This window comes from Canis lupus, chromosome 27, assembly GCF_003254725.2.
Source record: "Canis lupus dingo isolate Sandy chromosome 27, ASM325472v2, whole genome shotgun sequence".
Taxonomy (NCBI): Eukaryota; Metazoa; Chordata; class Mammalia; order Carnivora; family Canidae; genus Canis; species Canis lupus.
Genome location: NC_064269.1, coordinates 42,246,309 through 42,273,393, shown reverse-complemented (window position 1 = coordinate 42,273,393; position 27,085 = coordinate 42,246,309). Strand labels below are relative to the sequence as shown.

Sequence of the window (27,085 nt, the reverse complement as noted above, 5' to 3'; positions counted from 1 at the left end):
GCCGAAGCATGCATGCAAGAAGAGAAATGAAAAGCTTGAAAATATGTGAGAATATTCTAGCACATGGGTCATCCAGGGGCCTCTGGAATTGGCTAGTCTCAGCTGTACATCATGAGGGGGTTAGGCTTACCTAGTGGGGTCAAAGGGCTTGCTCTTGCTACCTGGGCCCCCCTCCTTGCTGTAGACCACCATCTTCTGAGGGACATTTTGCTCAATCACCCAGTAGAGATGACACAGTATAGCCAGCAAAAGCCGAGGGTAGAGCTCCTGGACAGCTTCCTGGCACAGGGACCCTGACAGCATCTCATACAAAGCACATGTCACCTGGGAGACAGTGGGGGAAGACATAAGATAGTCCCATGGGCCATACACTGAGTCCTACCCTGCCTTCCCCATTACTGCCCAAAGGGCACAGCTCACTCTGACTCAGGCTTGTAAGAAGCACGCAAAGACTGAAAGCCCACCACTCTTCCTTAGGGAAATGAGATTGCACACATGCAATCTGCTTTCTCTTCACTCACCTGACATCAAAAACAGAATGGAAAGCAACTCTAACTTTTTAGCAGAAAATGATTTGGGGACTACTTTGTCCACTCCTAGCAACCAAACCTCTTCTGCCTCCAACCCTCATGCCATACCCCAGGTCCTGGAAAAAAGGAATGCAAGCCCTAGAATCAGGAGACAGAGAAAGTTGCTTAGCTCTAAACATCAGTTTCCTTGTCCATAAAATGGGATCAACCCCTGTTCTCTCTACATCATGTAGTTCTTAGGTATACAGGTGGAAAAAAGGGTTAAAGTGCAAATCAAAAGTATAGCATTTTTTAAAAAGATTTATCTATTTATTTGAGTGAGAGAGAGAGAGAGAGAATGAGCATGAGCAGGAGGAGGGGCTGAGGGGGAGGGAGAGAGAGAATCCCAAGCAGAGTCCCTGCAGAGTGCAGAGCCCAACGTGGGGCTCAATCTCATGACCCTGAGACCAGGACCTGAACTGAAATCAAGAGCCAGACGCTCAACTGACTGAGCCACCCAGGCACCCTTCGAATGTACAGTATCAGTGATTGCTCCTCTCTAAGACCTGCTCCCACTCTATAGCCCTTGACCTTCAACTCTACACCCAAGTCCCAGAAGAGTAAGTCCTACCCACCCACCCCCATCCCAGCTCATGCTGACCGCCACCGGCTGGAAGGCCATCTCCTTAGTTTCCTCTTTGGAGTGGAGTCTTTCTAGGATGCCAATGAGCAGCTGCAGGACACTGATTGTGGTCTCTCGCTGGTTGCCAAATGCCTTCCACAGGGCCAGATTGGTTCTGCAGGACCCAAGGACAGCTATGTCATGGGCTCTGATGACTAAGCTCCTAGGACTAGTCTGGTCTTGTGCCTATGAAGGGCCAGTTCTCAGGGTCTAGACTTGACCAGAGAACACAGAGGTGAAGTTTGATTGGTGTCCAAGAGAAAGCATCCCTGTGCAGTGATTTTTGTGTTGGGCTTGGGCTGAGAGAGGGAAGGGTTTACTGGGCTGGAAAAAGTGTTCCCAGGCCATAGGAGAGGTACCTATCCCAAGGCAGGGTCTTGTTGAGCAGCATAGGCACGACAGTGTGAGTGTTGTTGCCGGCCAGCAAGCACATGGCCCGCACAGTCTCCTCCTTTGTGTTGGGCTCCAGTTGTGAGTTGAGCCGTTCCAGAATCCCCTCCACAACTTCCTCAATCTACAGGGAAGAGCCACAAGAGTCCCAGTGATTATCCCCTTGCTTCCTTCCCTTCCCTTCCCTTCCCTTCCCTTCCCTTCCCTTCCCTTCCCTTCCCTATCTGCCAACCTCCCAGACTCAAGGGGCTACTTGTAATCCTGCCAGTGATTCTCTTAAGGCAGAATTCTAGGGTGCCAGAGGCCAGACCAGCAGAGGTCACAAAAGAAACCCCTGAAACTCACCAAGGCTCACTCTAACAAAGGCCTGCCCATAGCCCAAAGTTCAGAGTCATTCCGAGGTTACTTGAGAGACACAAGAGACTCTAGGAAGGAAGGCAAAAGCCCTGGAGACACTTCAGGGCTTCCTCTACCCACTGAGATCAACTTTCAACCCAAGAAAATGCAGAAACGGTTGGCATTGGATGTGAGGGTACCATAGGACTCTCATCTGGCCCTCAGATTACTGATATATGGGTCTCTGGGAAATCCATTTTGTTGTAATACCTCAAGGACACCCTCAGAAAAGGCCTTTCATTTCTGGTATCTAAACCAGGCAAGTCACATAAATGAGTGAAGGCAATGGGCATCAGGGGATTCAGAGAGAGGAAGGTCTGGAGAACCCATGCAACACATAAAAAGGGTGGTGGCCACCCCAAAGAATTACCCTATGTGGCCTCATTTAAAAGAATTTTTCAGTGAAGTGGGAAATGTGGATAACATCTATCTTGAAAGAAAATTTACTCAGAGGTTAGTCATTTCATGAGGTTGCTGGCTTGCAATCCATAGCCTTACCCTTCACAGAAATCTAAGTCCCTTGACACCCCCCGGGAATCAGGTTGAAGCCCCCCCTACAATGCTTCCTTGGGCTTTGGCTATGAGGTCCCACAGCTGCTTACACTTCTGCTTGTGGTGGTTGTTAACTGAGGAACCAGCCCCCCTCCCCCCATAGAAGGCACTGCTGTTCTGAGCTTAGGATTGATTACAAGTGTCAGAGATCATTGGGATCACAGAGAAAATCTAGCCCAAGCCTGCGTTTTAGAAATGAGTGAATGAAAGCCTTCATAGGAGAGGGACTTCCCAAGACTCTTCAGCTGGTTGTGAATAGAGCCAGGAGAGAGCCCAGGCTCCTGGTGTGCAGGGCAGAGCTCCCACTACAGCACCACATTACCTTTATCATGTCTCGGCCCCGCTCTTTCATGACAGCACTCATCAGCTGGGCTGCTGCCAGAGACACCTTGGCCCTGCTGTCAGTCAGGCCCTCCATGGCTGTCAGCACCAGGGTGGTGAGCTGCATGTTGGTGAAGTACTCTGCAAATGCCTACAATAGTGTGGTGTCAAGCTGCCTGCACATGGGGGCTTCTGCTTGAGATAGCCTGTGCCATCCTTCCTGGTTAGGGTATGTGGGGAGAGCCTCTCTTGGGAATGTGATGTCCTTTGGTCTTAGGCCTGTGCTGTCTGCCTAGCTCCAAAAGGACCCTTTCACTGGGAACAGAATCTTTGGGGTTGGGAGGGAGAAAATACTGACCTCAGATGCACTGAGGGGCTCGCAGGTCAGAGGCTGCAGAGGCAGAGTGCTGGGACAGAAGGGCTGAGACCAAGATCCTTAGTAACATATCTTTGAAGCATGGGCTGAATCTACACAAGGAGGCCTAGTCTCTTCCCACTTTGTCTCTGGCCCTGCCCTCTCACCTTGGCAATCTCAAAGGTGTTGTTATAGAACACGTTGGCGCTATAGACTTCATTCTTGCCTTCTTCTTCCCATAAGCCCTGTTTTTTCCTTCCCATCTCTGAAACAAAAACATCCGACGCCACCCCTCAGACACTCAGAAGAGGTCTTAGGTTGCCCACTTTCCCATATGCCCAACCCAAACCACCCACTGAACTAAGTCAGCTTGGGGAGATGTATATCCCATGGGGAAGCGAGTAGAAAAATGGGGAGTAAGATAAGGAATGGTGAGAGCTAATGCCAAAGGAACCCCCACGTTGCCTGCCTTAGAGCAGAGACAGAGTGAGATCAGACTATAGGGCTCAGCCAGAGGAGGAGAAACTAATTTAAAAGAACTGTTTTCAGAGTAGCTGTTTTGTCCCAGGAACATACGCAGAGGTCTAGGGGCAGGTTCCTCATTGGAAGTTAGGTACTTAGATAACTTCTTAGCTCTCACTCTTCCAGGACAGCGTATGAGGGAATGACCAAACCTAGGTGGGAGGCTGGAGCAGAAGTGAAAATAAGAGATTCTCCCTACGTTTTTGCAGCAGGAGGATACAGTAGAGGCTGTAGACAGCCTGCGCAGACAGGAAGCAAATGTTGTCCACTGGGTCCTGGCAGCGTAGAGCCAACAGCCTTACTAAACGCCCCAACCGACTGAACTCGATATCCATCTGGGGAGGACAGCTGGAAGTCACAAGTTATCCCAGCCACTCCCTTAGGCTGAGATAAAACAAGAAGAGAGGAGGAGGGGATGCATGATAGATATGAGAGGTGAGACTAGGTGAGGTTAATGGGAATGGAATTAGACAGGTGAGTTGTAGCTATTAAAAAACTTGTGGAATCATAGTTTTGGAATGACTTTACACTGTCCCTCTTGTTTACCTCTCGGCACTGCACTCATTCTTCAAGCCTAGCTCAAATGTCCCCTCCTCTATGAAGCTTCCTCTCTACTTGTACTTCATTTCTGTTTTGATCTTTTATTCCTACTACATTTGGCTTGTACATTCATTATCACCTTCTACTTATGTTTGTTCTATGCATGCCTCTCTCCCCAGTGGACTGTAAAGATCCATGAAGACGGGAAACTGCCTTGGTCATATATCCACTGTAACACCTACCATGGTGCCTGACGCAAAGTGAGTGTTCAGTAACTGCTTGATGAGATGGGTGGAATCCAACTGAACCAAGCGAAATGGAATTGAATTGGTGAGTAGGGAAAAAGACCAAGGGAGAAAAGAGAGAATATGGGATTCACAAGAGAAAAATAGAGGATGGAGTGAGGAAATAGAGGAGAAGGATGAGTAATTGAGGCTAGGTAATATGTGAAGTTTGGGGTAAGGGTAGGGATGAGGGCCCAGGCTCCAGGGCAGGCTCCTACTCACTCCAAAGTTGTTCATTTTTGCAGTGAAGCCAAGAATACGGGCAGCACACCACATGGCCCGTTCCCTCTCATTGTCCTTCTGGGAATTCAGCCATGTGTCCAGAAGCTAAAGGAAGAACAGAATGAGGTAAGGGGTCTGCTCAGAAGTATTCCGGAGGATAGACATGTAACCCAAACCTGACTTCTGCAAAGGATCAAGACAAAACTTCTGAGGATAGGACTTCTTTTGTCTACAGACAGGTTATATATGGCTCTGACATCAGAAGCCTTCATTCCCCCAGCCTCCAATTTTGCCTTATCTAGGTGCTAGAAACATCCTCAATTAGTACCTCCTTCTTTCAAATTAAAGCAGTGGCTCTCAAATTATATTGACTATAATTCATTTCAAAGGGTCAACCCACCTCAGTGTTCCCCTACTAATGTTTTCCCATGCTTCAATAGAAAGAGAACTTGGTGATAACAAAAAAGAATCACTGTATTCACAGATTCCTGGCTCAATTATATACAAATATGCTTGAGAAATATAATTATGGATAATTCCTATTTGAAATGCAATGTGTAAGGGTCTCAACATTGGTAAATTATGGGCCCTAAATACCACTGATCCAAAGATGCATTGCTATATATCAATCTACAGTAATCAATCTGACAATGATGGGACTAAACAGCAATTTGTAATTGGAAACAAAGAAGAGCAGCAGATAAAAAAATCTACAACCCATGGAAAAGGATACTAATGCTGCATCGATAAGAAAACACATTCTTCCTGAAGATATGAGGTTTTCTAGTGGGAGGTCTGCAAGTCTTCCTTGCAGCCAGACTCTAATGATATCTCCCAGTGCCAAGACTATGGTCTCTAAAGACCATTTTTCACTAAGAGGAATCATTGCTCCTTGGACAGTTTGTTCAGGACTAAGACAAGAAATATACACAGTATTGTACTGGAGAGCAAGGAAGCTATGGAAGACTATGGGAGTCATGTTAGAGGGATTCAGGAGCCAACCTGAAGAGGCTCCCATTGACCAAAGATGAGACAATTTAAGCATCAATAAGAATAATAGTTGTAATTGAAAAAAAACCTACAAAGCATTTCAAAACTCATGTTAAATTCAAATGATACTAGAGAAATAATCCTCACTAGTTATCTTTTTCCCCCCAGATTTTATTTATTTATTTGACAGTGAGAGAGAGAGAAAGCACAGGCAGGGGGAGCAGCAGAGGAAGAGGGAGAAGCCTGATGTGGGGCTCAATCCCAGGACCCTGGGATCATGACCTGAGCCAAAGGCAGACACTTAACTGACTGAGCCACCCAGGCACTCCTCCTCACTAGTCATCTTTGAAGAATCCTGGGAAATACTTCATTACTTTGACAAATGATAAAAGGAGATGATCCAGCATTTAGTTTGTCCTTATGTGAGTTATACTTCAAAGTAACCAAATAGCTTATAAAGGAAACTTCTCTTTATAGAAGAATTCCAGGTAAAAATGAATAAGGAATGACAGAATTACAGTGTCACAATTTTGCAAAAATAAGTAGAGGTATATTCATTCAATGGAATACTATATAGCAATAAAAATGATCTGATGCTTCATGTAACTACATGGGTGAATCTCACAGATAAAATATTGAAGTGAAATAATACAGACACAGAAAAGTACATACTATAAAATTTCATGTATGTGAAGTTTAAGAACAAGCTAAACTAATCCATGGTGATAGAAGTCAGAATACTGGTTATCAGTGGTTATTCAGTGAAAGAGGAACTTTTGGAGTATTGAAAATGTTGTATATCCTGATTTAATGGTATTTATGTAGATGTACACATATGTAAAAATGTGTCTAAGTATACACCTAAGATTTGTATACTTTAGTTTAGCAAGTCATATCGCAATAACAAGGTCTTTTTAAAAAAGAATATCATTAGTTTTCAGCTACTAATGCATTAATGAATCTAAGCAGTGATCATCAAGAGCTCTGAACACCACAAGGAGACAACCAGACATCGTGTGTCTCTTGGTGGAAGAAGACATGGCTGCTTGTGAAGTAATCTTGCCAAAAATTGATTGGATTCATGATCTAGGTCTAATACTTAGAATTAAAATCTAACAGATTCTAGATCTAGCAATTTATAGAAAAGATTTGGACAGAGGAATTTGTTGAGTAGCCCCAAAAGTATGTAATCAGCACAATCCAGAATGTGGAAAATTTAAAGAACAAATAACTAAATTTCATCATCAAATACATTTCAAGGAAAAAAACTGTTGGAAAGGCAATCTATAGATCAAGAGAATTAAGAGACAAACCAATCAGTTGGAGTGTTGGAATGTTTAATGACATCAAGAAATGAAATTACTTTCTTTCATCAATGTTTTATAGTTTTTACTTCCTTGATTAAGTTGATTCCTAGGTATTTTATTATTTTTGCTACAATTGTAAATGAGATTGTTTCCTTAATTTCTCTTTCTCCTACTTCATTATTAGTCTATAAAAATGCAACAGATTTCTGCTTATTAATTTTGCATCCTGTACTTTACTGAATTCATTCATTCATTCATTCATTCTAGTAGGGGTTTGTTGGTAGGATCTTTAGAGTTTTCTATTTATAATATCATGTCATCTGCAAATAGTAAAAGCTTTACTTCTTTCTTACCAGTTTGGATGCCTTTTATTATTATTTTTTCCTTTCTGATTGCTATAGCTAGGACTTCCAATACTATGTTGAATAAATGTAGTGAGAATGGATATCCTTGTCTTGTTCCTGCCCTTAGGGAAAAAGCTCTCAGTTTTTCACCATTGAGTATTTTAGCTGTGGGTTTTCATATATGGCCTATTATATGGTGAGATATGTTCTCTCTAATCCTACTATGTTGAGAGTTTTTAACATGAATGGATGTTGTACTTTGTCATATGCTTTTTATGTGTCTATTGAGATGATCATATCCTTTTTATTCTTTCTATTATAAATGAAATCTTTCCATTTGCAACAACATGAATGGAGCTAGGGAGTATTAGGCTAAGTGAAATAAGTCAGTCAAAAAAGACAAATACCATATAATTTCACTCATATGTGGAATTTTTAAAATTTAATTTTTTTATGTGGAATTTATAAAACAAAACCAATGACAAAGAGGGGAAAAGAGAGAGGGAGACAAACCAAGAAACACACTGATGACTACTGGAGGGGAGGAAGGAAGGGAATGAGTAAAATAGGTGATGAGGATTTAGGAATGCACTTGCTGTGATGAGCAGTGGGTGTCACATGAAAGTGTTGAATCACTACATTGTACACCTGAAACTGATACTACACTGTATGTTAACTAACTGGAATTTAAATAAAAACTTAAAAAAAAAAAACCCTGATATCAGCCTCCCAGAAATACTATGTTCTAATCAGAGGAGCACCATTTGGAAATTTCAAAGGAGACAGACACTGTGGGATATAATAAAAAGAATACTTCGCCTTTCAAACTTATTAAACAAATTGATATTTCTTAATATCTTTGAATTGCTAAATACTATAAAATTAGTCTATAGCTATGCTGCAGGATTGCAAACAAAAACTCTATGTGGTGGAATGGAGAGGGGAATTTACACTAAAATGAAGTAGACCTATTTTGATTTATGTGTAATGCACTAACAATACCAAAATGGAAGAAGCTAAGTGAATGCCAGGTATTCTTAAGCAATTTTATGGCTCCTAACAGGTGTTTCCATAATATACTTCTCCAGAGCTCCAACAGAATACATTCTAAAGAATACATCTTGCATGAATGACCTTATTACATAAATGTATAATTAGCAAGGTTTAACAGTGCATATGATTGAGCTCTGGGGCCTGATCTGTACTTCACAATATGTCAACTCAAATTACTGGTTCTTGTGGTATTAGTTAGGTAATAAATAAGCAAGATGTTTCTAGGGGAAAAAAAAGTTTCCTATCTAAAAAAAACCTGAAATCATAAAAAAGTATGTTCTTTGACCATCAAGGAATTCAACCAGAAATCAATGACTATAAGAGAATAGAAAATTTTCCAAACATCTGGAAATTATTTTTTTTAACATCTGGAAATTAAACAACACACTTGTAAATAATCCATTGGCCAAAGAGGAAGTCACAAGAAAAATTACCAAATATTCTGAACTGAATAATACTGAAACTACAACATCCTAAAATGTATAAGAGGCAGCTAAAGGAATGTGCTTAGAGGAAGATATGCTTCTTCCTAGAATGTATTTTAGAGGACTGCTGGGAATATGGCTCACCTCATCTCACAGATACAACTAGATAACACTCACATCAGTGTAAATAACCCAGAAAATGACTGAAAGCCTGGCAGAACAAACTCCACAACTAGATGTAGAGAAGAGGCCACATCAAAGAGAGTAGGAGGGGGAAAGAAGTAGGAACTAAATGACCTGGGGGACTGTCCTTGGGAAGGAGGGATTCATGGGCACAGAGAGGGGAGAGAAACAGACTATCACATTAGGGAGCCCACACAGGGAGGACAAATCCCTGTAACATTTGGCTTTGAAAACCAGAGGGGCCACATTTCCTCAGTTCTTACAATCAGTGGACTTAAAACCTGGAATTTAAACATTAGTAGGCTTGGCTTTGGTAGAGCTGAGAGGGTGCTCTTAAAAAGACAGCCCAATAAACAAGTGCAAATGCTTGGTTTGATTCAACCAAGCCCCAGGTGGCCTCAGACTGGTGTATTAACCACACAGGGACTAAACCCTGCCCACAACAGGCAAATGCCCATCTGCCATTACAGAGGACTGGATTGAAGGCAAAAGCAACTTAGCCAGAACAGCAGGGTGCACACATTACACACAGAAGATGCCTCTGAAGCACCAGGTTCTGGTGAATAGGTGATGCTGCACTGCAGGGCACTATAGGACCTCTTCTTCATAAGGCCATTATATTCAAGAGCAGAGGACATAGTTGACTTTCCTAACACACAGAAACAGACATAGCAAGTTATACAAAATGAGGAGACAGATATGTCCCAAATGAAAGAGCAGGAAATAATCACAGCAAGAGATCCAAGTGAAATGGAGATAAGTAATATGCCTGATAGAGAATTTCAAGTAATGTTCATAAAGATACTCACTAGACTTGAGAAAAGAGTGGAGATTATCAGTGAGACCCTTAACAAAAAATAATTATTTAGAGATGAAAACACAATAGATGAAATAAAAAAATACACTAGATGGAATAAATAGCAGGTAGAGGAAACAGAAGAACGAATCAGTGACCTGGAGGACAGAGTAATGAAAAGTAATCATGATAAGCTGGTGAAAGAAAAAAAATTATACACAATGAAAACAGACTAAGGGAACTCTGTGATAACATCCAGTGTAATAACATGTGCATTATAATGATCTCAGAAGGAGAAGAGAGAGAAAAAGAGGCAGAACATTTCTTTAACTAAATAATAGCTGAAATTTTACCAAATCTGAGGAAGGAAACAGAAATCCAGATTTAGGAGGCACAGAGATCCCTCAATTAAATCAACCCAAGGACATCCGCACCAAGATACATAGTAGTTAAAATGGCAAAAGTAGTGATAAAGAGAGAATTTTTAAAACAGCAACAGAAACATTACATATAAGGGAAATATCATAAGGCTATCAGCAGATTTTTTTAGCAGAAACTTTGCAGGCCAGAAGAGAGTGGTATGATAGATTCAAAATGCTGAAAGGAAAAAATCTGCAGCCAAGAATACTCTATACAGCAAGGCTAACATTCAGAAAGAGAAAAAGAGATAGACAAATAAAAGTTAAATGAATTCATGATCCCTAAACCAGCCCAACAAGAAATGTTAAAGGAGAGTCTTTAAGTAGAAAAGGAAAGACCACATAGAAGAGCAAGAAAAGTAGGAAACACAAAAGCAGTAAAAATAAATGTATCTGAGGGGGAAAAAGTATGTCTGTAAAAATCAGTCAAGGGACTCACAAAATAAAAGAATATAAAGTATGACATCATATACCTAAAATATGATGGAGGAGAGGAGTAAAGAATGGGTTCAAACTTTTGCAACCCTCAATATAGACTGCTATATGCAGAAGATGTTATATACAAACCTAATGGTAACCACAAATCAAAAACCAGTAATAGATATGCAAAAATAAGGAAAAATAAATCCAAGTATATCATGAAAAAAAGCCAACTTATTGTGAGAAGAAAGCAAAAGAAGAAAAGAACAGAGAAGAACCACAAAAACAACCATAAAACAAGTAACAAAATGACAATAAGTACATAATGATCAATAATTCCTTTGAATGTAAATGGACTAAATTCTACAATCAAAGCATAGGGTGATGGAATGGTTAAAAAACAAGACCCGCGCTACCTGGGTGGCTCAGCAGTTTAGCGCCGCCTTTGGCCCAGGGCATGATCCTGGAGACCCTGGATCGAGTCCCGCATCGGGCTCCCTGCATGGAGCCTGCTTCTCCCTCTGCCTGTGTCTCTGCCTCTCATGAATGAATGAATGAATGAATGAATGAATAAAATCTTAAAAAAACAAACAAACAAGATTCATCTATATGCTGCCTATAGGAGACTCATTTCAGACCTAAAGACACATACAGATTGAAAGTGAAAGAATGGAGAAACATTTATCATGCAAATTGGTGTGAAAAGAAAGCCAGAGTAGCAATACTTATATTGCACAAAATAGACTTTAAAACAAAGACTGTAACAAGAGGCCAAGGAAGGACACTACATAATCATAAAGAGGACAATCCAACAAGAGGATATAACAATTGTAACATTTATGCACCCGGCATGGGAGCACCAAAATATGTAAAACAGATAGAGGAAGTAATCACTAGAAATACAGTAATAGTAAGGGACTTTAACATCCCACTTACATCAATGAACACATCACCCAAACCCAAAATCAACAAGGAAACAGTGGCTTTGAATGACATATTGGACCAGATGGGTTTGACAGACATATTCAGAACATTTTATCCTAAAACACCAGAATACACATTCTTTTCAAGTGTACATGAAACCTTCCCCAGAATAGATAACATTAGGCCACAAAACAAGTCTCAACAAATTAAAAAAAGATTGCAGTCATACCATTCATCTTTTCTGACCACAATACTATGAAACTAGAAATCAAAATCAACCTCAAGATAAAATCTGGAAAGAGCACAAATACATGGTGGTTAAATAACATGCTACTAAACAATGAATGGGTCAACCAAGAAATCAAAGAAGAAATCAGAAAACAGAAATGAAAATGAAAACACAATGGTCCAGAATCTCTGAGATGCAGCAAAAGCTATTCTAAGAAGGAAATTTATAGCAATACAGACCTACCTCAAGAAGCAAGAAAAATCTAAAATAAATGACCTAAACCAGCTAGAAAAAGAATAACAAACAAAACCCCAAACCAGTATAGGGAAGGAAATGATAAAGATTAGAGCAGAAATAAATGAAATAGAAACAAAAGACAATAGAACAGATCAATGAAACTAGGGGTTAGCTTTTGACGAGATCAATAAAACTGATAAACTTTTAACCAGACTCATCAAAATAAAAACTTTTTTTTTTTTTTTTTGGTTAAAAAAGTTTTTAAAGAAAGGGGACTCAAACAAAATCAGAAATGAAAGAGGAGAAATAACAACCAACACCACAGAAATACAAAGGATTATAAAAAATACTATGAAACATTATATGCTAACAAATTGGACAACCTAGAAGAAATGGATAAATTCCTAGAAGTTATATTCCATATAACCTCCCAAAACTGAATCAGGAAGAAATAAAAAATTTGAACAGACCAATTACCAGGAATGATATTGAACCAGTAATAAAAAAAAAAAAACTCCCAAGAAATGAAAGTCCAGGACCAGATGGCTTCACAGGTGAATTCTACCAAACATTTAAAGAAACTATTCCAAAAAATAGAAGAGGGAGGAAAACTTTCAAACTGATTCCATGAAGCCAGCATTACCCTGATACCAAAACCAGATAAGGACACTACAGAGAGAGAGAGAGAGAGAGAGAGAGAGAACTACAGGCCAATATCTCTGAACATAGATGTAAAGATCTTCAACATATATTAGCAAACTGAATCAAACAATACATTTAAAAAATCATTCACCATGATCAAATGGGATTTATTTCTGGGATACAGGGGTGGTTCAATATTTGAAAATTAATCAACATGATACATCACATCAATAAGAAAAAGGATAAAAACCATATGATCATTTCAATAGATGCAGACAAAGCATTTGACAAAGTTCAACATCCATTCATCATAAAAAAAAAAAAAAACCACCACAAAGGAGATTTAGAGAGAACGTATGTCAATATAATAAAGACCATATATGAAAAACCCACACCTAATATCATACTCAATGGTGAAAAATAATGAGAGCTTTTCCCTTAAGCTCAGGAACATACTTATGTTCACTCTCACTACTTTTACTCAACATATTACTGGAAGTCATAGTCACAGCTATCAGACAAGAAAAAGGAATAAAAGGTCAGTAAGGAAGAAGTAAAGCTTTCACTATTTGCAGATGACATGATACCATATATAGAAAACCCAAAAGACTTTGCCAAAAAAGAAAACTGCTAGAATTAATAAATGCATTCAGTGTGATTGCAGGATATAAAAATCAATGTACAGAAATCAGTTGCATTTCTATACACTAATAACAAAGCATCAGAAAGAGAAATTAATGGGCAGCCCGGGTGGCTCAGCAGTTTAGCGCCGCCTTCAGCCCAGGGTATGATCCTGGATACCTGGGATCAAGTCCCACATCAGGTTCCCAGAATGGAGCCTCCTTCTCCCTCTGTGTCTCTGACTCTCTCTCTCTTTCAAGAATAAATAAATAAAATCTTTTTTTAAAAAAGAAAGAGAAATTAAGAAAACAGTTTAATTTATAATTGCACCAAAAATAATAAAATACCTAGAAATAAACTTAACCAAAGAGGTGAAAGAATTGAACTCTGAAAACTATAAAACACTGATGAAAGAAATTGGAATAACACAGACAAATGGAAAAATATTCCACGCTCATGGATCGGAAGAACCAATATTGTTAAAATGTCCATACTACCCAAAGTAATCTAAAGATTTAATGCAATCCCTATCAAAATGTCAGCAGCATTTGTCACAGGACTAAAACAAGAATCCTAAAATTTGTATCCATACAAATCCATACCACAAAAGACCCCAAGAAGCCAAAGCAAGCTTGAAAAAGAAAAAGACTGAAGTATTGTAATTCCAGATTTCAAAGCTGGAATTATACTGCAAAGCTGTAGTTATCAAAACAACATAGTACTGGCACACAAAAAAAGCCATATAGATCAATAGAACAGAATAGAAAACCCAGAAATAAACCCATAATTATACAGCAATTAATCTTTGACAAAGGAGGCAAGAATATGCAATGGGGAAAAGATAGTCTTTTCGACAAATGGTGTTGGGAAAACTGACAGCTACATGCAAAAGAATGAAACTGGACCACTTTCTTACACCATATACAAAAATAAATTCAAATGGATTAAGGACCTAAATGTGAGACCTGAAACCATAAAAATCCTAAGAGAGAGCCACAAGCAGTAATCTCTCTGATATCAGCTGTACCAATATTTTTCTAGATATGTCTTCTGAGGCAAGGGAAACAAAAGCAGAATTAAACTATTGGGATTACATCAACAAAGCAAAACAAAAACCAAGCTTCTGCACAGCAAAAGAAACAATTAACAAAACTAAAAGGCAACTTGTGGAATGAGAAAAGATATATGCAAATGATATATCCCATAAAAGGTTAGTATCCAAGATTTATAAAGAACTTCTACAACTTCACACACACACACACAAACAACTAATCCAATTAAAAATGAGAAGACATATTTGAAATCATGCAGATGGCTAAAAGACACATGAAAAGATGCTCAACATCACTCGTCATCAGAGAAATGCAAATTAAAACTACAACGAGATATCACCTCACACCTGTCAGAATGACTAAAATAAAAAATACAGGACACAAGTGTTGGTGAGGATGTAGAGCAAAGGGAATTCTTGCGTACAGTTGGTGGGAATGCAAACTGGTGCAGCCACTATGGAAAACAGTATGATGTTTCCTCAGAAAATTAAAAATAGAACTATCCTATGATCCAGTAATCACACTACTGGGTATTTACCCCCAAAATACAAAAACACTAATTTGAAAGATTATATGCACCATATATTTATTGCAGCATTATTTACAATAGCCAAATTAAGGAAGCAGCATGAGTGTCTACCGTTAGATGAATGAATAAAGAAGATATGAGATACACACACACACATATACGCATACACACATGCACACAGTGAAGTATTATTCACCTGTAAAAAAAAAAAGAATGAAATCTTGCTATTATAACAACATGGATGGATCTAGAGCATATAATACTAAGCAAAATAAGTCAAAGACAAATGCCATATGATCTCACTCATACATGGAATGGGTACTATACATACTATAAATCAAGGGACACCATGGGCTGCCAGGAAGAGGCTAAGAGAGATGTATGGAACAGATTCTCCTTCAGAGCCACCAGTAGGAACCAACCCTGCTGATACCTTGATTTGGAACTAACAGACTTTACCACCGTATGAGAATATTATTTCTGTTGTTTGAAACCACTCAATTGTGGTACCTTATTATGGCAGCCTTAGGAAACCAATACACCAATTTCAGGGGCTCCTTCCCACTGACCTCTAAGCAGTGCTGGATCCGAGAGGGCATCTCAACAATAAGTGTCTCCATTAGCCTTAGTAGAGATTGCAGGGTCTCCCTGAACAAATCCTGAGGGGAGAAGAGAGAACTCAAAGAGTTGCTGAGATGTCAACCACATCTATGCTTCTAAACTTAGCTCAGTGCTCTAGCTCTCCTAGAAAGCTTCCTTGAGAAATTCTGCTCCGCAAGTCTCCCCCTAACATTTCAAGTGCTATTTTCTCCACTATTAACTTGAACATATTCCTCTGTTGCTTTCAGCAGAGCACAAATGTCTGCCTGATGTGCAGTTTGTGCTAGTGGACTGGTAGTTCCCAGCTTGCCCCAAACATGGGCAAATCCTGTCATAATACCTTCCTTCCTTAACCATACCTATACTGAGGAAGGCCTATACTGAGGAAGGCCTCATGGGAATACAAGCAGAGTAAATCCACCTCAGCTTTCTTTTTATGTACCAGTCCTACCTTCATAACATAAATAAATGTGAACTAACAAAGAAGGACCACCAGACAGCTGATGAAAAGGCCCGAATAACTAAACAGATCAACTGACCCTAAAGAAAACTAAATTAATTCAGTAAATATGAACTTCTATTTTTAAATATTCTTATTAATATCCTCAAAAAAAAAAATCAAGAGTTGTGGCATCAATAAAACAAGACCAATCAAGGTAAAGGAGTAAACAGAGAACATGAAAGAATTCCTAGGAAGTAAACATGCAAGTGCAAATTAGAAAAGTGAATTCCTCTTCCATCTCTTAAGGAAACACTGCAGGCCCTCTGGAAAGTGGATTCACCTTTCTTGCACCTGGAATGCTCTGAACTTATTTACCCATGGACCTTTAGGAAAATCACGTTTGAACCTTCCAATCTGGTCTCAATTGTACAACAGTTAAAAATGAAAGAATTGAGTGTCCACCTCTGGGCCAGAATAGTAAAGTGGTGACAGTCGTAATCAGTGAGTACTCTCAAGAAGGAAGTACATCTCGTGAGTAGTGTTCAGACTTTAAAATCTAGTAACTTCTTTGAATGATTATGTTTTTAGCAAATAAGGTGGAAGAGCCTTACATGTAACCACCAAACCTATACTTCTCATCCTCTCAAAAATAAAAGCTGAATAAAATGAGACAAACATCAAAGAGTTAATTACCACAGTGGCCTGGGCCTCCTGCAAACTGGATGCCTCCTTCTGTAAAACTTCTGTGGATGGCAGGCAGAGCACACTCTTATAGCATGTTCGGAGTAGCTCTGTTCTTTCTTCCAACTCCATAAGGGGATGGAGCTTCCTAAGATCCAAGAAGAAGTAGCAAACATGTAACCAGACATCAATGGCCAGGAAAAACAGCTGAGGAAGGGCAGAGAGAGATGGTGGAGACAGAGGGACAGGTGATAATAAGAAATTACCAGAAGAAAAAGTAACAAAAGAAGAAAAGGAGTTAACAGTAAGAAAAGTTTTAAAATGCCAGGGAGGGGCAGCTGGATGGCTCAGTTGGTTAAGCATCTGCCTTCAGCTCAGGTCATGATCCCAGGGTCCTGAGATTGGCCATACATCGGGCTCCCTGCTCCATGGGGAGCTTGCTTCTCCCTCTCCCTCTGCTGCTCCCCCTGCTTGTGCTCTCTCTCTTTCTTAAATATTTAAAAAATAAAAATACCAGGAAGATGGAAAGAAAGGGACAAAGGGAAAGAGGAACTACTACAAAAGGGTACTGATATTTTGGGATGATATATCACTTTTTGGTTCCCCAAATATTTTGAGGGAACGGGGAGATGCTCAGTGATAGATATGGAAGTGTTTAGTCAGGGACAGCCCTGAAAGCAGAAGAAAGCCTGGACCAGAAGCAAGAGTAAATGTCTGTGCAGATGGGAGAAGCAGTCTCTGCCAGGTGCTCCAAAAATCCCACCCAAAAAACCTCGGCTAAAAAAAGGGGCAGACACTGTCCAGTAGATGTCTACTACGACCTGGACTTACTAGAAGCAGAAGCAGAAAATAAGAGGTAGGGACAGATCAGGGAATAAATAACTGATATTTAGCCAGAGCGAGGAAGACAGAGTGGCTAACATTGTTACCTGAAGTCAATAATGATGTTCATTGCCTTCAGCCTAATGGAGCTAGAGATGGAATTCAACGGCTCCTCCCTGATTAACTCCTGTAACACACCCATCCAATCCCCACCCCAGAGACCAACAGGTGAACACGTTTTTTCTTGCCTTCCTCCCCCTCCTCCCAACCCAGGTTGTATTCACAAGAAACCGGAACCTAGAATTTTCAGGGACTTCCAAAGACTCTGAGGGACAGCACTTCTCTCCTATTCCCCACCATACCTTCCCCACAATACTCACAGCTACTTTGAGGATGGGAAAGGGAAAATTAGGTAGAAAAAGACACTGGTAAATCTGGACTTTTATTTTCCAGGCCAAGCCTAGGAGCATTGCCAATGGAAGTTCCATGAAGACCCATCCTCCCTCCTCTGTGCATTTCCACCTCCATCCTCCTAAGTTGTACTTACCATCATGAAGGTTACAATTTCTAGTTTCTGAGGGAACTTGAATTGAAAGGCCATGGGGTGGCTGCTCAGGATGTTTGTTAGCTTGGTCAGGGCATCCAGGTACTCCAGTTTCAGGTTCTTATCCTGAACCAACCAGTATGCTCAGAGATTTCCAAGGTAGGAATGATCCTGGGGCAAGGGAAAACTACCTACACAAAAAATCTGGGAGATGAGAAGCTAAGGCATCTATAGCCTCCCCTAGGCTGAGATCCTGCATCTTCCCTCTGTGGTGTCTTTATGGGGGAAGGGGCATCCCTCTTAATAACCTGTTTCTGGAGCTCCCATCTCATATTTACTCTTAAATTAGGATAGATATAGCTAGCTTCCTTATCTCTCAAGTTATTGTCTTTTTACTCAGTAAGTTCTCCTGAAAGATATCTAGTTGGATGATAAATGAACAGGGAATGGGAAAGACTTCTTATCCTACCCTCACGGCACATGCTCTGGACAAATGGCAAAGGCAGGAAAGATATTTAGGGGCTCCCTCTTACCTCCCCTGAAGTAATTGTAATAGCTCCACTCCCTAGTTCCATTCAAGGCCAGGCATCATTTTCTTGGAGGGGAAGGGTAAAGAAGGCAGGGATGGGACACTGGAGAAGTAAAGAAAGCATGAAATACCTTTTCCATAATGCAGTTGTGGTAGTGTTGCAGGACCATGGCCAGGATGCCATCTAAATGTGTGAAGATGTCTCCCTTGCTCTCTAAAATAATCTTGCTGTAGCTTAAGTAGATGATGTTACAGACCAGCCCCCATTCCCTTCGCTGATGTTCCTGTAGGAGGAATGGAAAACTTGCCTTCTCTTCATCTTATCCTCCTTGCCTGATGGGGAAATGGATTGGCTAGATGGCACAGAAGGGAAGACAAGGTTGTGGAATGGTGAACAGCTGGGAGAAAGGTGGTACAGCTGGTGATACAAGGGCCTGAAGCTTGGGCATAAGGGAGTGTGGAAAATGGAGAAGAGGATGCAATTTCCCCACAGTTGGTCAGAGGGTAATAGAAGCATCTATAGGTGAGTCACAGGCCTCAGAGAAGTGGGGAGTCTAGGGAAATGGGGATGCCTCAGAAGGTTTTGTGTGGGAGGCTGGCAGAGCTCCCAGGAATGCCATCACCTTCATTAGTTTGAGGATGAATGATGAGTCCTTGTCAGTGAGGACAGCACTATATACTTGCAGTTGGTCCAGGACTATCTTCAGATGTTTCATGGACACGATACTGAGCGCCACAGCAATGCCCTGTAATGGGGATAGCTTCAACCTCTTGCCACAGCTAAGGGTTAGACAGGCACTCTTTGTGCTCTCCCAGAACCAGGGATTTAGAGAGAGGAGGGGAGAGAAAAAAGAAAGAAAAGAAATGGAAGGAAAATTTGGTTCCCCTGACTTGAACTACATAAATCCAGATGGAGAACAAACCATCCTTGCAAGAAGTAATTCTAGAAGCAAATTACAAGAAACAGACCCTTAATTATAGAGAAAAAAAATTGATGGCTACCAGAGAGGAGGTAGGTAGGGGGATAGGGGAATTAGAGGATGGGGATTAAAGAGCACATTTATGATTAAAAAAAAAAAAAAACAACCTCTAAAAGATAGATCAATAAAGACACACAGGGCTTGTCAAAATTCAAGAGTCTGATTCTTGTATTTTTCATACTAATTAACAACACCCAGAAAAGCCCTTCTAAGTATCATGGACCAGAGGAGAACCATCCCCCATAATGTTTGTGAACTGTGGGCCCTCATATGTATATGAATTAACCTATGAATTCAGTAGAGGTTTCTTTGGTGCCTAATGCATGGGGGAAAAGCAAATTATCCTAGAGTCACAGATTTGCAAAATTTTAGGATTATCATATGGAACACTGCAGGATAAAGAATACTTATAGGCACTAGTAATTCAGAGAAGGGTTGTGAGGAGGGAACAGAAGGGAAGAGCAAATCCAAGGCATATTATCAACAGAACTGGATGGATGATCAGAGGAAATGGAAGAGAGAAGACAATGCCAATATTTCTAACCCAGGAGAACAGGAAACAGCAGTAACCGACTAAAATGGGCAGGTGGAAAGGTGTCCTGTCTAGAGTTGGGGAGAGAGAAAGGAAGGAGTTCCTGCATGTGTCTTGTGGGACGTAGTGGAAGGACAACTAAATGAAAAATGCTGTCATGGGGACAGATGACTGAGTGGGTGCCAAGAGCAAGGGAAGCTTGGGGATTCTATAGCTCTCACTGGAAACAGTCTAATTAAGTTCTTGCTCCTGAGTCTTGTCTTGGGATATCATGTCATGTGGGAATGCCCACTTCCCTCCTTCTCCTAATCTAGATCCAACTAGCCCAAGTCCCTACCACCACACGCAGCCACTTTATGTGTCTGTGACCACTCATGTTGCCTTTAGTAAGGCTATTTTGTGTAGTCAGCTATTTTCTTCCTATACATGTCTGTCTCCTCAATGATTCTGTTTGCATCTTGGGCTTGGTAGTCATGATGGTGATGGATGCTCTGAGAATCTGGGAGGGAAGGGGTATTGAAGAGGTGATGCCTGAGAGCATGGGCACCAATTCTATCAGTAAGCAACACATAGAGAGTGCTTGTGTGCCAGGCATTGTTCTAGGAGCTTTTACATTTTTAATCCTGAAAGTCATCCTATAACACAGATTCCATGGTATTCCCACCAAAAATACATCATCTAAGCCTAATCATGAGGAAATATGAGACAAACCAAAAATGAGCTACATTCTACAAAATAAATGGTCCATACAGTTTTAAATGTCATGATCGTGAAAAATAAAAACTGAGGAACTGTTCCAGATTAAAAATATTAAAGATAGCCTGGGTGGCTCAGCTGTTGAGCGTCTGCCTTCAGCTCAGGTCGTGATCCTGGAGTTCCGGTATTGAGTCCTACATCCGGGTCCCTGCATGGAGCCTGCTTTTCCTCCCTCTGCCTGTGTCTCTGCCTCTCTCTGTGTCTCTCATGAATAAATAAATAAAACCTTTAAAGAATATATTAAAGATAAATGATAACTAAATGCATTATTTGATTCTAAATTAGATCCCACACCAGAGGGAAAAAAATGTTTTTCTTTTGCTGTAAAAAAACAATGGTAGGGCATTTGGCCATTTTCTGATTAGGTCTCTAAATTAGATAATAGTACAATAGCAATATTCATGTCCTAATTTTGACCACTGTGTTCTGATTATGTAAGAGAATATCATTATTTTTAGGCAGTATACCCTAAAGTATTTAGGGGTAAATGTGCATCATGACTGCAACTTCCTAAAATGATTCAAAACATAAAATAATAATAATAAATAACTTGTCCAAGGGCACACTAAAAGTGGCAGAGCTGGAATTCCAACCCAGATTGTCTAGCTTGCCAGGTCTCAGCTTTTAACTACTTTGTCATCCTGTGTCTTAAAGGAAAAATGTTTCTCCTTTGCCAGTTCTTCCACTTCACCTCCCTCTCCTGCAGCTCTTCGTGGACAGTTTGTAGGATGGAAGAGATCATCATCTTTATCAGTTTCATATTCCTTGAGGTCCGCAGGGTGAATCCAAAGAATTTATATAGAAAAGCCTAGGAGAAGTGAAAGTGCAGGGTCATGCATAGCTTGGAATGGAGTTAAGGTAGCTTGGGGGATAGCCATTTCCCAAACTTGTTTGAAACTTCAGCCAGCACCTTCCTCACTGCCCCATCCTCCACACTGGACCTCCTATTCTCTGGGAAAATCCGGATAAAGCAGTAATCCTACAGAGCATGGGCTCAGTAGGCAAAGGAACCACCATTGCATCCCTGAAGCTAGAGGTAAGAGAAAGCTGTATTTCTAATTTCTCAGCCTTTTAGGATATGGATCATCCCTTTAGGAACTCACTCTGATCCCCATATTTCTCATTTCTAGCTAGGAAATAAGTTCCTTACATCAGTGTTTTATAGCTTTCAGAGAACAGATCTTTCACCTCCTTGGTTAAATTTATTCCTAGGTATTTTATTTTTCTTGCAATTGTAAATGAGATTATTTTCTTTTTTTTAATTTTCTTTATTTATTTATGATAGGCACACAGTGAGAGAGAGAGAGAGAGAGTCAGAGACACAGGCAGAGGGAGAAGCAGGCTCCATGCACCGGGAGCCCGACGTGGGATTTGATCCTGGGTCTCCAGGATCGCGCCCCGGGCCAAAGGCAGGCGCTAAACAGCTGCGCCACCCAGGGATCCCAAGATTATTTTCTTAATTTCTCTTTCTGATGTTTCATTAAGTGAAAAGAAATGCCACATATTTCTGTATATTAATTCTGTATCCTTTACTGAATTCATTTGTCAGTTCAAGTAAATGTTTTGGTGGAGTCTTTAGGATTTTCTATACATAAGATCATGTCATCTGCAAATAATGAAAGTTTTGCTTCTTCCTTGCCCACTTGGATGGCTTTCATTTCTTTTTCTTGTCTGATTGCTGTGGCTAGGACTTCCAGCACTACGTTGAATAAAAGCGGTGAGAGTGGATATCCTTGTTTTTGGTTTTAGGGGAAAAGCTCTCAGTTTTTCACCATTGAGTATGATGTTAGCCATCATATATCATATATGGTTTGTCTTATGTTGAAATATGTTCTTTCTAAATTTACTTTGAGAGTTTTTATCATGAATGGATGTTGTACTTTGTCAAATGCTTTGTCTGCATCTATTGAGATGATTGTATGGTTTTTATCCTTTCTCTTATTAATGTGAAACATCATGTTGATGGATTTGTGAATATTGAACCACCCTTGCATCCCTGGAATAAATATCACTTGATCATGGTGAATGATTTTGGATTCTGTTTGCTAACATTTTTCTAAGCATTTTTGCATCTGTGTTCATCAGAGATATTGGCCTGTGGTTTTCTTTTTCTATAATGCCCTTAGCTAATTTTGGTATCATGGTAATGGCACAAATATGCAAAGATATTCTATGCTCATGGATCCGAAGAACCAATATTGTTAAAATGTCCATATTAGCCAAAGTAGTCTACAAACTTAATACAACCCCCATCAAAATACTAACAGCATTTGTCACAGAACTAGAACAACCCTAAAATTTGTATAGAATCACACACAAAAAAAGCAGACAAACAAAAAAAAGAATTAGCCAAAGCAATTTTGAAAAAGAACAAAGTGGGAAGTATCACAATCCCAGATTTCAAACTTTACTATAAAGCTGTAGTGATCAAAACAGTATGGTACTGGCACAAAAATAGGCACATAAACCAATAAAACAGAATAGGGAGTCCAGAAACAAACCCACATTTTTATGGTCAATTAATCTATGACAAACGAGTCAAGAATATACAATGGGAAAAAGACAGTCTTTTCAACAAATGATGTTGGGAAAACTGGATAGCTAATGCACAAGAATGAAACTGAACCACTTTCTTTTTTTTTAAAATATTTTTATTTATTTATTCATGAGAGACACAGAGAGACAGAGAGAGAAGCAGGCTCCATGAAGGGAGCCTGATGTGGGACTAGATCCTGAGACTCCAGGACCATGCCCTGGGCTGAAGGCGGCGCTTAACCTCTGAGCCATCCAGGGAATCCCCTGAACCACTTTCTTATACCATACACAGAAATAAACTCAAAGTGGATTTAAGACATAAATGTAAGATTTGGAACCATAAAATTCCTGAAAGGAAACACAGGCAGTAATTTCTTTGACATCAGCCATAGAAACATTTCTCTAGATATGTCTCCTCAGGCAAGGTAAACAAAAGCAAAATTAAATTATTGGGACCACGCCAAAATAAAAATCTGCACAGTGAAGGAAACCATCAACAAAACAAAAATGTAACCTATTGAATGGGAGAAGATATTTACAAATGATATATTTGATAAGGAGTTAATATCCAAAGTATATTAAAAATTGATATAACTCAACACCAAAAAAGCAAATAATCCAATTAAAAATGGTCAAAGGACCTAAATAGATATCTTTTCAAAGAAGACATATATATGGTGGGTAAACACATGAAAATATGACCAACAGCCAAATTGAACTCCAATTAAAAAAAATTTTAAAAAGATGACCAACATCATTAATTATCAGGGAAATGCAAATCAAAACCACAATGAGACACATCTTACATGTGTCAGAATGCTAAAATCAAAAACACAAGAAATAACAAGAGTTTATAGGGATGGGGAGGAAAAGGAATCCTTGTGCACTGTTGGTCGGAATTCAAACTGGTGTAACCGCTGTGGAAAACAGTATGGACATTCGTCAAAAAATTAAAGATAGACTAACCCTATAATCCAGCAATCCCACTACTCACTTGTCTTTAAGCAGGATAGACTCTGTAATGTGGTATTTACCCAAAGAAAATGAATTCGCTAATTCAAAAAGATATATTCCCCCTAATGTTGATTGCAGAATTATTTATAATAGCCAAGATATGGGAGCAACCCAATCCATTGATAGATGAATGGATAAAGATGTGGAATGGGGTATTATGCAGCCTTGAAAAGAATGAAATTGGGAACCCCGGGGGGGCTCAGCGGTTTAGCACTGCCTTCAGCATAGGGCCTGATACTGGAGTTCCTGAATTGAGTCGCACATCAGGTTCCCTGCATGGAGACTGCTTCTCCTTCTGCCTGTGTCTCTGCCTCTCTCTCTCTCTCTCTCTCTCTCTCTCTCTCTCTCTGTCTCTCATGAATAAACAAATAAAAATCTTAAAAAAAAAAAAAGAAAGAAAGAAAGAAAAGAATGAAATCTTGCCATTTGCAACCACATGGATGGACCTAGAGGGTATAATGCCAAGTGAAATAGAGAAAAACAAATACCATATGATTTCACTCACATGCAGAATTTCAGAAATGAAACCCAAATGAACATAGAAAAAAGAGACCAACAAAATATAGACTCTTAAATACAGAGAACAAACTGATGGTTGCCAGAGGGGAGGTGGGTGGGGGGACTTAAGAGTGAACTTATCTTGATGAGCACTGAGAGATGCATAGAATTATAGAATCACTATATTGTACACCTGAAACTAAAATAACACTATATGTTGGTTATAATTGAAAAAAAAAGTAATTTAAAAAAATAAAAGGTAAATTTTAATAACACAGCTTCACTTGAAAAAATTAACATTAGAAACAGTTCCTTAAATTTGCATAATTTTAAAATTAAAATAGCATAATCAAAAAAGTATTTTTATGTAATCTTTATCTCTCCCTCTTCTGAATTTCAGTAACCTTTATCCTTGTTACTATGCCTTGCCCTGTCTACCTTGTAATATCCATATTTATGTACTCAAACACTTTCCTACCTCAGGGTTTCTGCATTTCCTGTTTCCCTTGTCTGGAATCTTCCTTGGGTTCTTCAAAATGCTGTCTCACTCTCATCTTTCTGACCCTAGTTCGTTGAGCCTTTTGTAACCAACTAAACTCCTCTCTAGTTCACCGTCCTGCCTCTCTTGTTCAAAGCTTTATCACAATCACTAGTCATCTTGTTTATGTGTTTGTTAGTTCTTAACTTGACCCAATCTCTTATCTCCAATGAGAATAAAGCTCAGGAGCAATGTATGTGCTGTTCATTGCTCTGCTCCAGTGCTAACACAGTAGAAAACCAGGGTATACCAGATGTTCAATGAATGTGTCAACTCTCCCCCTAGAAGCCCCTGCTGGTTGGGCACCTTTTCTTCCCCTAGTAAATGCATTGTCCAGACCAGGGGTTTCTTTCCCTTCCCTGGCTGTAGGTACCCTTGTGAGCAGTGCCCACCTGGCAGCCTTTTCAGGCCTCCTTGCCTGGAGATACTTGAGAGTTACATTCTTCTCTCTCCTATCCCTGCCCCATACTAACCATGGGAGCCTGGAGCAGTGGCAGAGAGGTGGAGGGTGGGGAGGTACAAAAGCCCCCCCCCCCTTACTTGTCTTTAAGCAGGATAGACTCTGCAGTGTAGTTTCCATCCAGGTCTCCCTACATCCTTGCTCAGCCTCTCCTCTTCCTATCATCCTTCCTTTACTTAATCACAGCATCTCCTGAGAGCACCTTCTTGCTAAATCACTTGGCAAGGAATCCCACCTTAGGCTCTGCTTCTATGAAACCTAACCTAAATCACCTGCTTCTCTGCTTAGCTAGCAAATTACTGCTTAGCTGGCAGATTACTCAGCTTCCCAGACTTATTAATTCTTCTCTAGAGTGACTGATCTTCCCAGTTTGCCGAGGACTGAGACATTTCCTAGTATGCTGGACTTTCAGAGCTAAAACCGGGACAGTCTTGAGGAAACAGAGATGGTAGACCACTTTTGAGAAAGTGATCTGGCCAGCCCCCACTGGCTAAGTAAACAGCTCTTCTCTGTGCTCTTAAGCATACAGTGCACATTCCAATCCTGACACCACACTTACTATGATTGTCCACTCTCTCCTCTGTTCACTCAAGCAGACAGTGATTTCCTGAAGGCCGAGTCAGTGTCTTTTACATGAGTGCTCTGTGCCTACTCCATGCCTGCTGTGGTGTGGGCATTTAGTACATATTTTTAATAATTTAATTGATAAAATCAGAATTCCTGCTTGCTTCATTTTGCCATCTATAAAGCTTTGCACATAGCAGGTGCTTCATAAATACTTGTTAGTAATTAGAGAACTAATAATCAGTCTTCAAAATAAAGCCTCTTCCCTGGGAGATATCCCAAAGCCCAAATAAAGTGTTGCTCAGTGACAGGAAAACAAGATAAAAAATCAAGGAACCTGAATTCAGGTGCTAACTTTACCAATAATTTGCTAAAGACTCTGAATCCTCTAGATTGTGTTTCTCCATCTGTGAATAGGGACAATGAGCTTTCTTGGTTACTTGGTCTTTTGCACAGATATCTTTGTCTATCCTAACCCACTCTCCTGTGAAATAGAAGTTGTTTTTGCCACTGCACGAGTAAGGCAACTGAAATCTCACAAAGGCTAAGACACTCGACCCAGACTGCACCAGGAGCACAGGAAAAACCAGGATGTGAACAAAGCTTTCACCAGCACAGATCTTGAGCTCTGTGAGCAAAGGAGCCC

At 40.1% G+C, this 27,085-nt stretch overlaps 1 protein-coding gene and 1 long non-coding RNA gene across 20 annotated transcripts in view; one reads left to right on the top strand and one right to left on the bottom strand.

Annotated features, from left to right (window-relative positions):
• LOC112669022 (uncharacterized) overlaps window positions 1-22,856 on the top strand; it is a 50,949-nt gene extending 28,093 nt beyond the window's left edge. The window contains exons 2-5 of one of the 4 annotated variants that reach the window (XR_007406322.1): window positions 4,447-4,597; window positions 4,797-4,899; window positions 17,943-21,866; window positions 22,116-22,856. This is a non-coding gene — a long non-coding RNA (uncharacterized LOC112669022). Of the gene's footprint in view, window positions 1-4,446; window positions 4,598-4,796; window positions 8,134-17,942; window positions 21,867-22,115 lie in introns of those variants that run through there. The other 3 variants (XR_007406323.1, XR_007406321.1, XR_007406320.1) reach the window with 3 other exon arrangements.
• Window positions 1-27,085, bottom strand: part of LOC112669020 (maestro heat-like repeat-containing protein family member 1) — a 72,066-nt gene that overhangs the window by 18,805 nt on the left and 26,176 nt on the right. For 14 of the 16 annotated variants that reach the window (XR_003142010.3, XM_025461794.3, XM_025461802.3 and 11 more), the window contains 14 exons: window positions 21,522-21,638; window positions 19,186-19,308; window positions 18,694-18,846; window positions 18,037-18,159; window positions 17,597-17,676; window positions 16,680-16,815; window positions 15,514-15,603; window positions 4,774-4,878; window positions 3,927-4,062; window positions 3,373-3,470; window positions 2,852-3,001; window positions 1,551-1,705; window positions 1,171-1,306; window positions 131-324 (listed from right to left, as the gene is read on the bottom strand). Coding sequence is in view for 15 of the 16 variants with exons in the window: in XM_025461794.3 (XP_025317579.3) it covers window positions 131-324; window positions 1,171-1,306; window positions 1,551-1,705; window positions 2,852-3,001; window positions 3,373-3,470; window positions 3,927-4,062; window positions 4,774-4,878; window positions 15,514-15,603; window positions 16,680-16,815; window positions 17,597-17,676; window positions 18,037-18,159; window positions 18,694-18,846; window positions 19,186-19,308; window positions 21,522-21,638 (1,796 nt within the window). In the remaining variant the exon portion in view is untranslated. The remainder of the gene's footprint in view (window positions 1-130; window positions 325-1,170; window positions 1,307-1,550; window positions 1,706-2,851; window positions 3,002-3,372; window positions 3,471-3,926; window positions 4,063-4,773; window positions 4,879-15,513; window positions 15,604-16,679; window positions 16,816-17,596; window positions 17,677-18,036; window positions 18,160-18,693; window positions 18,847-19,185; window positions 19,309-21,521; window positions 21,639-27,085) is intronic. The other 2 variants (XM_025461799.3, XM_025461800.3) reach the window with 2 other exon arrangements.